Here is a 12,864-nt window from a genome sequence, read left to right on the forward strand (position 1 = left end):
ACTGCCCTGCCTGCCCTACTTAGGAAGTCACCATCAGTGGGCACCTCTCCTTAATCTTCTTCCTTTTCTCCTTATCTCTTCTTGGCTTTGGGAAAAATAAGAAGTTACTCCTTCAACCAAGAACTCAGGTGCTCTCTTCTATGAGGAGGCAACGGGCCTGGCATTTCTGGTCCCCAGCTCTTTATATGATGCTCCCAGCTGGCCCAACCGAGGCCCATTCACCTTCCCGGCTCTGTTACAAAGAGTCTGCTGCCACTGTCTCTGTGTTTGGTGCTGTCCAAATGGATGTGATCAGTTCTGTCCCCCTGCCCTGGCATGCAGACCCCAGTGATGTAAAGGGGAACACTGACAAAGAGACGCAACCCCATAAAGCATTTTCCAGGAGGTTATGATTTATTCTACGTCATTGGTGTGACAGGGAACAGGGCCGAGATTCCACCTCCACAATCCCAGAGGAAGAACAATCAGGAGAATTATCTACATCAAAGAACAAACAGGGACAGAAACTAGGGCGGGATCTTCCTGGGACGTGGCCGGAAAGACTCGGGCTCAGGCCACGGGAGCCAGGCCGATCTGGTTGTTGGCCCTGTCAAAGACGGTGTAGTACTGGCGGATGAAGATGTCACCCAAGATCCAGAGCTCTCCGGTGAAGGTGGGGATGTTCGAGCCCTGGAATCCGCTGGTGCAGCTTCCCTCGCTCTGGAGGAAAGGAGAATAAAACTGGAGCTGGGACACAGACCCAGCAGTGACAGGCGCTGGGGCGTGAGCATCCAGGGCCATGGTCCCCTGCCAGGCACGTGCGGGGAGGAGCTTCCTGGCTCACGCCTGGGGACTTGACTCTTCCTGGCCTGGGATCTGCCTGTATGAGCGGCTTACTGCACTCTTGGTTTCCAGGGATTACCAGACATTATCCAGTGTTTCTGGCAGATGCATACACCCTGACGTCAGCATCGCAGCTAAGGGCTTTGGGGAGAACTCAGCTGCCGGGAAGGATTTTGGAAGCCCTGGTGACACAGCCTTTTCTCATTATTCTGATCCTGACCAGTGGCAAACCGGATGAGCTGTTAGTCCTTTTCATTCACTAAGTCACTGGGCCAGCAACCTTGGCTGTGTTTTAGAATCACCTGCGGAGCTTTGACCCCCTGCGCCCCACCTCCCACCACTGCTCAGGCCCCACTGCCTCCTAATTAATCAGCATCCCTCGGCGGGGGGCCTGGGCCTCGCTACTTCTTGCTGAATAACATCGACCCACTGGGCAAAACTAGTTTTCCATCTGGCATTGTAATCGAAGGCAGAATTTTCCTGTGGCTCATCTGACTAAAGATTTTTATTTGGTAGAGACAGTAGGAGCATCATAAGCCCTTACCCTATGGAAGCTGTGATTTCTATTTGCCCAACCCTTCGTAGCTTTGATGTGGCCAATCTCGCATGATTACCCTAACCACACCCTGAGCGTGGGGAAAGCTCTAGCTTTTAGATGAGGAAACTGAGGCTAAGGAAGGTTGTAACTTGCTCAGTATCTACGGGCTAGTAAATGAGACCCAGAGCTTGGACTCTGGTGTCCAACTAAAAATCCTCTTTTCACGCCATCAGCCCTTGCCTTGCTTTTTCCCCCTGGGGGTGTTGCATCCCAATTCTCATTCATGCATTTATTTTTGAAGTGTTCTTTTTCTCCGGAGGCCATCTGGAGCAGATGTTAGCTCCAGCTTGTGGACGTGCATTTGCCCTTGTGCCAAGGGGGAGTATGTGGCCACATTCTGTGCAGGCACATCTAGATGGAAGGCTCAGAGCCCGCTTACCTGCAGGATGTAGGCCGTGGGGGGAACAGGGTACTGGACACCGTTGATTGTGAAGACGATGTCAGGCAGGTTCTCGATGGAGGAGCAGCTGATCACCATCTGGAAAGAGTGAGGATTAGAAAGGCTTTCATCCCTCCTGTGTGGCAGATACACCATCTGGGTCTAGAACAGGGCAGTCAGGGCTGGACTTACGCCGCCATAGGGACCCTCGCTGGCTCCAATGAAGCTCTGGATGTTGGCAACGGCATTGGTTGGGCCGACCAGCAGAGAGGTACCGGTGTCAACGATGGCCTGGCAGCCATTGCTGCAAGCGATGGGCTCTCCGTACATGGTGATGCTGAGGATGAGATGCAAGTCAGGGTCCCCGGAGCCCCCAGGGGGTACGTCTCCCAAGGAGGAACCAGGTGACCCTGGAGGGTCCCTCTTCCCCATCCATTGGCCAATGCATAAAATTTCAGCTTCTCTCATTCACACACTCATTCATTCTATGCATTCATGTATTCTACAAATATTTACTGAGTGCCTACTCTGTGTTAGGCACAGGAGATGCAAAGCCAAACAAGATGGGTGCACGGTTTCTGGCTGCAGGGAGCTTCCACTCTGGCTGGAAAGATAAGTTGAGTGGGCTGAGCAGAGCATATGGCAAGGGAACAGGAACACAAGCCAGGGTGAGGGCGGCGGTGTGGAGCAACCCGGGAAGGCTTCTCAGGGAAGCAGACGCCCAGAGGTTGCTAGGGAGGGGAGAAGTTGGAGGAGGACATCACAGGTAGAGGGGACACAGGGTGGGGAGTGATGGAGACACTGGAGTGGTGGCCAGGTAAGTCCAGCCCTGACTGCCCTGTTCTAGACCCAAGGGGAGCAGGGGCGGGAGTTCGAGGAACTGATGGGATGTTAGCATGGCTGGGGCAGACGGAGGGTGACCAGCGTGTCCCAGTTTGCCTAGGACTGTCTTGGTTTTAGTACCGAAAGACTGGCATCCCAAGAAACTGCTCACTCCTGGGCAAACCTGGGCAATGGGTCACCCTAGCAGGCCAGCTGGGGGCAGAACAGCCAGAGGATGAGGCTTCCTGGGGGAAGACAGGATTTGAAGGGGAAAGTGGGAGGAAATGGTTTGAAACAACTTCTCTGCCGTTTTGCCCTGATCCTAGTCCAAAAGTGACAGGCCCCCTAAAGGCCGAGATGTATCGACTGGCGGGGGGGTGTCCTCCCCTCTCCCCAGGGATGCTGGTAGATTGTCCTTGCTCAGAAGGGAAGTGGCTGTCTCATCCTTGCAGAGTGTCTGGGGGTTCCTGACAGCGCTCTTCCTCCTGTGATGTGCCCTTGTCAGGGTCTCTCTGGCTCGGCCAACTTCCGCCTTCTCCTGGAGCACGTTTCCCTGTGCTGCCTGTTCCAGGGGGATCCTGGAATTCTTAGTTAACTATGAGTCTGTAAAGAAATGGGGTCTGGGGCCCATGCCAGGATATCGCCCATCCATGGTGACCTCACCTGTCCACGGTGATCTGCCAATAACCCTCAAAAGTAACAGGCACCCAGTTCAGGGTTCCCGTGTAGTAAGAAGAATCGATGCCACCGAACTGCACCACGCTGCCGCTCTCGTCATCACTATGGAAAGTGGAGGGGAAAAGGCAGGAATTCATTTGTTCATTAATTCATTCACGCATTCAACTGAACATATAGACTGTGGGCATTCTAAGAGCTACTCTTGATCGGGCTCTTGCCGATGCCAGGAGCCTTGCAGAGTGTGTGACCCGCAGGGCTTCCTGTAATCCTTACACCAAGATCCATGCCGTAGTCACTATTGTTATTATTATTGCTATTTTACAACGAGGAAACTGAGGCTCAGAGAGGTGAGGCAATGTGCCCTAGGTCACACAGCCAGGGAGTCGCAAAACCAAGATTAGAACCCAGGTCTTTCTGGTTCTGAAGTGTTGTGTGGTTTCCACCAAATACTCTCTCTCATTGCTGTGGGGACCTCAAGAGAAATGAATGAATGACAGTGTCTGCTCTTAAGGCCTTGATAGTGTAGTTCATGGTTTGCCAACGTCTGGAGGTGTTTTTGATTGCCATGATTGGGTGGGGGTCGGGGGAGCCCCTGGCGTCTAGTAGGTAGAGGCTGGGGAGGCTGCCAGACATCCCAGGACAGCCCCCAACAGCAAGGAGTCATCTGGTCCAAAAAGGTCAATAGTGCTGAGATTGAGAAACTCTGTTCTAGTCGGCCCCATGTGAAATATCTAAGTGCCCATAAAAGCAGATTACGTTTAAGAGCTGAACCTTGAATATTAAGTGGCCAAGAGGAAAAAAGGATAAAAGGGCCCTCCTGCTGTAAACTGCAGGAGTCCTGGTTACTGGAATATTCATTGTCTAAATCTCTGCCGTTTTCGGTTAGATAGGGAAACAAATGTAGAGGACAGTAAGAAATTAATCACTGAAGAACTGGACACGGACAGAACATGACCCCAACTCACCTAACCCCACCCTGCCTTCCCTGTAAACATTGGACAGCACCTGGGACACAAAGAGATGATAGCAGAACAGTCAGTAACTAAAGGGAAGCACATCGATGGTGACATCGATGGTGACATCGATGGTGACATCGATGGTGACAGATCGCTTCCAAAGAGAAGGATGTCAGAGGAAAGTTGAGTGTCTTGGGAAAGTCGAGGACACACCCTCAGATATTCTGGCGCAAACTTCTACTCAGCCAAAATCAAGACACTGTTATTCCTTATTCTTAGAATTAACTCATAGTCACACCTGGAACCTAGATTTTGTTAACTAATGAAAGAAACTTGCTTTCATCATTGAAAAGTCTCACTGTTCAAGATGTAAGTCCCAATCAAATCTTCTTTTCATTTTTTGCTGTGGACTTTTGGCCCCAGTTTTAAGTGGATTCACTTTAAATGGTGGTCTTCAGGAGAGCAAATGGCTAATGAGATTTGACTTGTGGGAGGCAAGGTGACAAAGACTCTCGCTAGTAAAATAAGACGAATGAAGATGGTTCATCAGAGAGGAATTTGGCACCATTCTCTCCAAAGATATACCTTAGAGAGCCTTAGACATTGACCTTTCCAATCCCCGGCTTGCCAAGACTCTCTCCAGCCCACCCAGCCTTCGACAGCCCCCTGCTGGACCAGGTGACCGCAACTTCCTTGCCTAACTTACTTGCTCAGGTAGACGGAGAAGAGGTCTTGGGAAACCAGACCCTGGTTCCATATGTTGTCAAACACAGGGGTGGCCCCGGAGGAGGAGATGCTGGGGTAGGCCAGACCCAGGATGCCGTCGAAGGGAGCGTAGTACAGGAAGGAGCCGGGTTCTGTCTCACTCAGGCCAAAGATCTGGTTGGTGTCAGAGATGCCTGCAACCTGGGTGGGGAAACCAAGATGTGCATCATCAGCTTGTGCCGGCTGAGCACTGCGGGGTGCCAGCCCCGGGCTCAGAGCATCCCTGGTTCATTTCGTGTAGGACTTGGCTTCCGGGGCATCAGGCTGGAAGGAGAGGAGAGGGATTATCCCTGGGAATGCTTGTTATTCCACTGGAGGTGACAGTCGAGGCTGATCTCCAGATGGTCACCGTCTGCAACTTGGTGTGAGAATTTGCTGCGGAACAGATGGTCACCGTGTGTTTGTGTTTCTGAAGATCGGATGCAAAGCAGACCCCAGGCAAATCAGAGCCCTTGACCCCTGCTGTGCCCTGGAAAATGGGGGTGCTTGTGGAGATTTTGTGACTCGAGGGGGCTGTGGGTTGGGGGGAGGAGGAAGAAGAGGAAGTGCTAAAAGAGAACTGAGGCATTTTCCCCCTTCTCGCTGCCCCCTCCATAGCATTCAACGTGGGTGACTCTGAGGTTGGCTTCTGGCTCCAGGCACCCACCCCCTTACCACTGCTGCTCCTCCACTAGAAATGTCTGTGGCGTCTCTGCTACTTTCCGCATGCCCCAATCAGGTTACTTTTTGGATCACTGAGACCCGTATTGCTTGAATGAACTGGTTCGGGGGGCCGTGTGCTGTCCCTGGAAGCTGGCCCCGGGGCCGGGCAGGATGAGGTGCTGGCCAGCGGGGGCTCACCTTGACTGTGTCGTATCCAAGGATGCCTGTCATGCTGCCGGTGCCATAGGCGATGGAGACCGTCTTGCTGGTGCCCTTGAAAGTGGAGGACTTCTGAGGGTTGAAGCGCTTGTGGTTGGCTGTGAGGGCAAGAAGAGACATTGTCAAACTTCAAAAGCTGAGCCAGAGACACGGGCTGGGGACGTCTTCCTCGGTGGGTGCCTTGGTTCTGGGCGGGGCTTTGGAGGAGAAAGTTAACTCATTTGGCTAACCGTCTCACTGACTGAAGGCCCTCCTGAGGACCCCCCGGGTTAACGCCGAGTGGAGCAGGCCCACAGCTGCCCATGGTGACGTGCAGCTTCACACTCTCTCTGCCATTGGACTGAAATTTCTGAGGGCTGGAACCACGTGTGATTCACCCCTTCACCTCCCAGGGCACCTAAGCCTAGTGCTTGGCACATAGTAAGCGCTCAGTGAATGCCTGTTGAGTGGATCCCTGAGTGACTCCAGCAGGCTTGAAATCGGACCTGTTTGAGGCCCCTGAGTGTTCAGGGCTCCTAGGTGACTTGGTGCTGGGGGCCCAGAGAGGGCGGGGGGGGGGCACTCACTGCAGGCAGAACTGGTGCAGTAGATGGAGGGCACCCACAGGTTGGAGGAGCCGGTGTCAAAGATGACAGTGAAGTCCTGGGGGGGGGTTCCGATGCTGATGGTGCCGAAGTACTCCAACTGCCAGGGTGGGGACAGCATAGCTCAGTGACTGGGGACTCCACAGCATGGCCTCCCCGGGGACTGTCTCTGGGTCATCTCGGCCACCTCCCGCCTTCCCCTTCACTGACCTCCTTGCTTTTGTCTCTCTCTCCAGTGTATCCATCCTTTAAGGCCCAGCCTGGTCTCCCCTCCTCCTTGAAGCCTTCCCCTATTGCTCTCCTGTCACCCACTGACTCTTCTCTCCCAAGCCTCGTTAACACCCAGTAATCATCTGCTGTCCCCTCTTGAGGGTCTTAGTGTCTTGAGTGCCTTGAGGGTCTTAGTCTTGCCATCCTAGAGAACGTACACTCCCGGACAGGAGTGGAACCTTACAGCACCCAGCCGAGTAAATGCTTAAGCGCTTTTTCATTAAGTTGTTGAAGGGGAGATAAACAAGTCGCCCACCTAAAGGCGGAGACCCCTTGAGATATCTTATTCCTAAATCTAGGTGCGTACAATGGGTTTCAGAAAAGGGTGTCCTCAGTCTTTTTCTTCTTAGTAGCAGCAGTGTCTCCCTTGCCAGCTCTGTCCCGGCCACGCTGATGCGGCTCTTCTTTGAAGACCAGCTCATTCCCATCCCAGGGCCTTTGCACTTGCTATGCCTTGTGCTAGGAAAATGTTTATCCTAGATCTTCTCATCAGTCCTTCTGTGCTCTAGTCAAATGTCACCTGCACCGAGAGGCCCTCCCTGACTACTATATCTAAATTCGCCCCTGCCCCCTTCTTCTTCCCCTTACTCTAATTAATTAATTATTCTTTGTGGCACGTGTCATTACCTGGAATTATCTTACATTCTTATTTGTTTATCTCTTATTTGGCTTCCCCTCTAGAATATAAGCTCCAGGATCTTTGCTCAGTCACCATTGTTTCCCCAGCTCCTGGCAGAGAGCCTCTGACACAGGGAAGGCGCTTCATAAATACTTGTTAAGTGAACAGAGGGGCTAACTTTATCAAGCTTTGAACAAGCTCTTACCAAGGGCCAGGCCCTGTGCTAAGCACTCCACAAACAAACAAATAAACAAAAAACCCCCAAACCTACATTATTGCATGAATTACTTGAAACAAGCCTCTGATGGTAGATAGTAATGGTTCTGTCTTGCAGACAAGGAAGCTGAGTCTCACTCAGAGAACTTAAATGACTTGCCCAAGGTCCCATGGCTCAGAAGCTTTAGACCCTAGATTTGCTCCAGGTCTGGCAAATTTCACAGGCTAAGCTCTTAACGAGAGGCAGCGTTGCTTCCTAACCTTGACCTTCACACGGGGGACACACTATCTGCTGAAGGGATTTGCATCCCAAACAGAAGAGTCAAAGTGATCTTCCTGAAATTCCCTAGTTAAAATGATGCGGTGGCAGTTAGGATGCAGACCCTTATCCCAGACCCTGGTCTGGCTCCACCCACTGACCCCCGCAGACCTCGCTTTGAAAATGGACACTGGCTTCCTTTCCTCAAATACACTCTGCTCCCCAGTGTCACAGGGTCTAGTGCAAGTTGTCCCACTCTCTGGGACCCTCTCCTGTCCTCTTGGAACCCCCGCTGTCTCTTCATTGCTCCAGAGAGGTGTCCCTGCCCACCACCTGCACCACACTCAGTGAGTCACGTTCACTGCAGCCTGCTTGTACTTGTTATGCTTTGTGAGGCTCTCCTACTAGATTGTGGGCTCCCTGAGGTTCATTCACTGCTGCTTCTCTGGGCCCAGCACAGTGCCTGACACATAGAAGGTGCTCCACCCATGTAAGCACTGGATGAATGAATGAATGAATGAATGAACGAGAGCAACAACTCTGTGAGTTTTCCTACCCTCCCTGGGCCTCTGAGATCCAGGGAGCAGATCCCTGGGTTACTGCTGCCTAGGGGCTTGGAGCGCTGGCCCATCTTCCCAGACCGCTGGGACCCCCTTCTCTCCACTGGGCCAAGTCCTCGGAGCCGATCCACTGCCTGCCCACGCACTCACATCCATGAAGTTCTGAAGGGGCTGGTCGGACATCGAGGTGGTGGCCTCCGAGGGAAAGTACTTGCTGCCTATGTTGTACTGGTGATTCTTCAGAAAGTCCTTCAGCTTGCCATGCTCGATCAGGTTCTGCCTCAAGGACTTCTTTTTGATGAGCGGGACCCTGTGGCGGAGCATTTGCAAACAGATGGTTTGGAGGAAGAAGAAGAATTAGCCAAGGGGCCTGCTCATGGGGTGCCGTGGAAGGCCTGGAAGGAAAAGAAAGCTGGCTCAAGAGCGCAAGAAGGAAGTCGAGAGGGGAGTTGCTCCCATTTTGGGCACAGGAATGCAGAGAGGGTACGTGGTTGCCCAAAGTCACCCGGCCCAGTGCTGGAGCTGCGGACCCAGCCCGGGCTGGACTGGAGGGTCTAGGCTGTTGACCACGACTGCCGTGTTGTGTCCCCAGATGAGCAGAGAAAGGAGGCTTGGGACGGTTGAAGAGAGAGGAGGAAGGGAAGAGGGAAGAGGAGAAATACGGGAGGAAAGAAAGGCAGTGGGAAGAGCAGCAAAGGGAAATATCCCCTGGGAAGCTGCTCGTCGTGCAGTTCGTCCCCCAGACTCACTTGTAGGTGGCGCACTCGGAGAGCGCTATCAAGGTAAGGAGAAGCAGCCACTTCATGGTTCTTCCTGGCTCCCGAGACTCCAGAGAAGGGAAGATGGGAAGCGGTACAGCAGCAGGAAGGAGCCGCTCCTTATATGCAGCCCGAGTCCTCAGGCATGGCCTTATCAGCCGCTAAATGTCACGCTTTACCCTCACCCCAAACAGAAAGTTTCCTGATAAGATTGTCCCTGCCCTGAGCCAGTTCTGGGAAGTTTCCAGTTGAGTAGCTTTCCACTGTAACCACATCCTGGGTTGGGATGGCCCTGCAGAAAGCAAGCGGCGAAGTGGCGACTTATTTCTTAAATAATAGAATGCATCCAAACTTGACAAGTTGAATATTTTGACGAAATTGGTCCAAAGTGCACTTAACATGGAACACATGCCAAAGGAGCTCCAGGCACCCGGATTTGTCCTGATGGGACAGACAGCTGGGATTCTCGGAGAGCAGCAGTCCTTTCAGTGATAGGCCGTGTCCCTGGAGCTGCTTTCCTCAAGCACGTTCATAGGTCGTAGTTTGGGACTCAGGACACATTTCCCCATGGAAATGTTGTTATATGGGGTTGCTGGTTGTCTAACTAGCCTGTGGGCCTTATTTTGCTCTTGCTTCTCATGGCTATTGGGCTGAGTCTTGGGAAAGTGGTGTGTACAGTACAGAGGAAGGAGATGGAGTGGAGAGGGAGTGGAAGAATGCTTCTTTTCCTGGAGGAAGCAAACTTGAAACAGGCCGAGTTCGTCTTTGGAATCTGTTCCCCTCACTTTCTGCACCCCCTTTCTTCCTACTGCTCCTCTCCTACCCTCTCAGTTACTCAAAGCCTCCACCTTTGAGACCCCATCTGGGTCTGACTCCCAGGTGCTCCGTGCTTAAAACTTGGCTGAATCAGCTGCACTGAACAAAGCGATCTGGGAAAATTCATACTAGGGTGTGAATGACTTAGAAAAGTTCTCTCCCTCTCTCTCTCTCTTTTTTTTTTTGGCTGTGCCACATGGCATGTGGGATCTTAGTTCCCTGACCAGGGATCGAACCCATCCCTCCTGCTTTCCAACCCAATGGATTCTTCCCTTTGTGGGGTTTATTCAGTGGACCAAGTGGAGTGAGAACTTCTATTCAGGAATTGTGGCAGAGGCGGGTATGCAGGAGGGAGGTCGCCAGTAGGTGGCGAGACCTGTCTGCGGATTTTGTTCTGAGATCATATTCCCTGGGCCACCCCTGGTTTTTCCAACATTGGGAAGCACAGAATCTATAAAAGCTCCAAATCTCCCCCAGTGCTTCTGGATGAGTACGGAGGGGTGGGGAGTGTGGATCAAGTTTGGGACCAGTGGTGTTTAGTACAAAGCATATTTGCATTTCAAACTCACCCGTTAAGACAACTTTGTGCCTCAAATGCGGGTCCTTGACCCGTGTTTTCCATTTTCACATCTTTTGATGCCTGCTTTCTCTCTGCTCTCTTTTCCTCCCCCTCGAGCATTTCTTCTTTGATCTATGCTAGCACCTTTGGGTGGATCTCAGCCCTTCTGTGGAGGAGCTGATGGTCCTAAAGATGCCTGCCTAGGTCCTGGGAGCAGCAGATGGAAAACCTGGCTCAAGGGACCCTCCTGGAGGGTGAAGGGAGGGGCATGTGCTGGGGGCTCTCCGGGGCCTTCAAAGGTACATGGTGTCTCACGCTGGGCACTGGGTACATGGGTGCTCATCATGATTCTTTACACTTTATATATATGTCATGTATATAAGAAATTGTTCATGATACTTTAAAAAAAATAAGGAGGATCTGCATACTTTCCAACTTAGAAATGGAGGCAACTGAGGTTGGGTGGAGTAGGGTGAGGCAAGGAACCCTCAGGACTGAGGTGTGGGGCATGAACCATGAAGAACATTACGTGTGTTTTATTCATCTTTCATCTCCCTCAGTGAGTTATATGGTGTGTCAACATAGTGTGTTTTTCTTGTTTGTTTTTGGTTTTTTTTGCGGTACGCGGGCCTCTCACTGTTGTGGCCTCTCCCATTGCGGAGCACAGGCTCCGGACGTGCAGGCTCAGCAGCCATGGCTCACGGGCCTAGCCGCTCTGCAGTATGTGGGATCTTCCCGGATCGGGGCACGAACCCGTGTCCCCTGCATCGGCAGGCGGACTCAACTGCTGCGCCACCAGGGAAGCCCCAACATAGTGTTTTAATTAATCCCATGTAAACTCGGCTTAGTTAAGAGCAATTTGGGAACGTGCTCAGAGTAGGGTCATGATTTTGTAATTGGCAGTTTCTGCCGTTTGCCAGCCATTGTAGTAACTGACACAAAACAACATCGTTCACGTGTTTCTCTTCCCTGGCAGTGAGGGGAGACAGGGGAGCTTAGATTCACTGACCACTACTCTTAGCTGATTGTGGTAAGTGACGTTATTATCCCCATTTTACAGATGAGGAAACTGAGGGCCAGAGAAGTTGTGCCACTTGCCTGAGGTGACATAAGTAAGAAGTGGTTGAACGGGGGCTTGAATCCGGGTCTCTGTCACTCCCTGTGCCTGCTCCCTTATGTACCCATGGACTGAGATGTGCTGGAGGCTGTGGAAGAATCTCAGGAAGAGCCCTGGCTCCAGGTTCTGGGTTTGAATCCCAGCACTGCTTCTGAATAGCTGCAAGACCTGAGACTGGTGATCCAGTCTCTGAGAGACTCAGTTTTCTCATCAGTAAAAGGGAGATAAATAGTACCATCAATTCCATGGAATTGTTGTGAGGATTAAACACAGAGCACTCACCAGCCATACACATACAGCGGCTAAAATGAAGAGTACTGATGAGGATGCTGAGCAAGTAGAACTTTTCTCTACTGCAGGTGGGAAGGTGAGGTGGTACGGCCACTGGGGGGAACAGTTTAGCAGTTTCCTTTTTTAAATATTTTTATTTTTTTATTTTTTATTTTTTTTCTTTTTGCGGTACGCGGGCCTCTCACTGTTGTGGCCTCTCCCGTTGCGGAGCACAGGCTCCGGACGCGCAGGCCCAGCGGCCATGGCTCACGGGCCCAGCCGCTTCGCGGCATATGGGATCCTCCCAGACCGGGGCACGAACCCGTATCCCCTGCATCGGCAGGCGGACTCTCAACCACTGCGCCACCAGGGAGGCCCTGAATATTTTTATTTTTTATGGGGCTTCCCTGGTGGCGCAGTGGTTGAGAGTCTGCCTGCCGATGCAGGGGACATGGGTTTGTGCCCCGGTCCGGGAGGATCCCACATGCCGCGGAGCGGCTGGGCCCGTGAGCCATGGCCGCTGAGCCTGCGCGTCCGGAGCCTGTGCTCCGCAACGGGAGAGGCCACAACAGTGAAAGGCCTGCGTACCGCAAAAAAAAAAAAAAAAAAAAAAAAATATATATATATATATATATATTTTTTAAGTTATTTATTTATTTATTTATTTATTTTCTTTTTAGCCGTTTCTTATAAAGTCAATATGTACCTACCATTTGGCCCACAAACTCCCCCTCCTTGGTATTTACTGAAAAGAAATGAAAAACATATGTCCCCACAAAGACCTGGACCCAAATGTTTATAACAGCTTTTTTCATAATTGCCCCAAACTGGAAACACCTTGATGTCCTTCAGCTGGTCCCTGGATAAGCGAACAGTGTATAGCCAACAATGGAGGACCATCAGCCATAGAAACAGATGAACTACGGGATGAATCTCATGGATGTTATGCTGAGTG

At 51.8% G+C, this 12,864-nt stretch overlaps 1 protein-coding gene across 1 annotated transcript; it reads right to left on the bottom strand.

The window, feature by feature from the left end:
* Positions 1-480: 480 nt before the first annotated feature.
* On the bottom strand, positions 481-9,194 carry LOC309809033 (pepsin A-like; the record flags this gene model as incomplete). Its single annotated transcript, XM_082629721.1, has 9 exons — positions 481-699; positions 1,800-1,898; positions 1,992-2,136; positions 3,285-3,401; positions 4,962-5,161; positions 5,861-5,979; positions 6,448-6,565; positions 8,540-8,699; positions 9,139-9,194. The coding sequence occupies 9 exons, from the start codon at positions 9,192-9,194 to the stop codon at positions 550-552; spliced, it is 1,164 nt and encodes a 387-aa protein (XP_082485847.1). The 3' UTR covers positions 481-549.
* Positions 9,195-12,864: the final 3,670 nt, after the last annotated feature.

The sequence above is a fragment of the Mesoplodon mirus genome (assembly GCF_964341445.2).
Source record: "Mesoplodon mirus genome assembly, chromosome: 7".
In the NCBI taxonomy this organism is placed as follows: Eukaryota; Metazoa; Chordata; class Mammalia; order Artiodactyla; family Ziphiidae; genus Mesoplodon; species Mesoplodon mirus.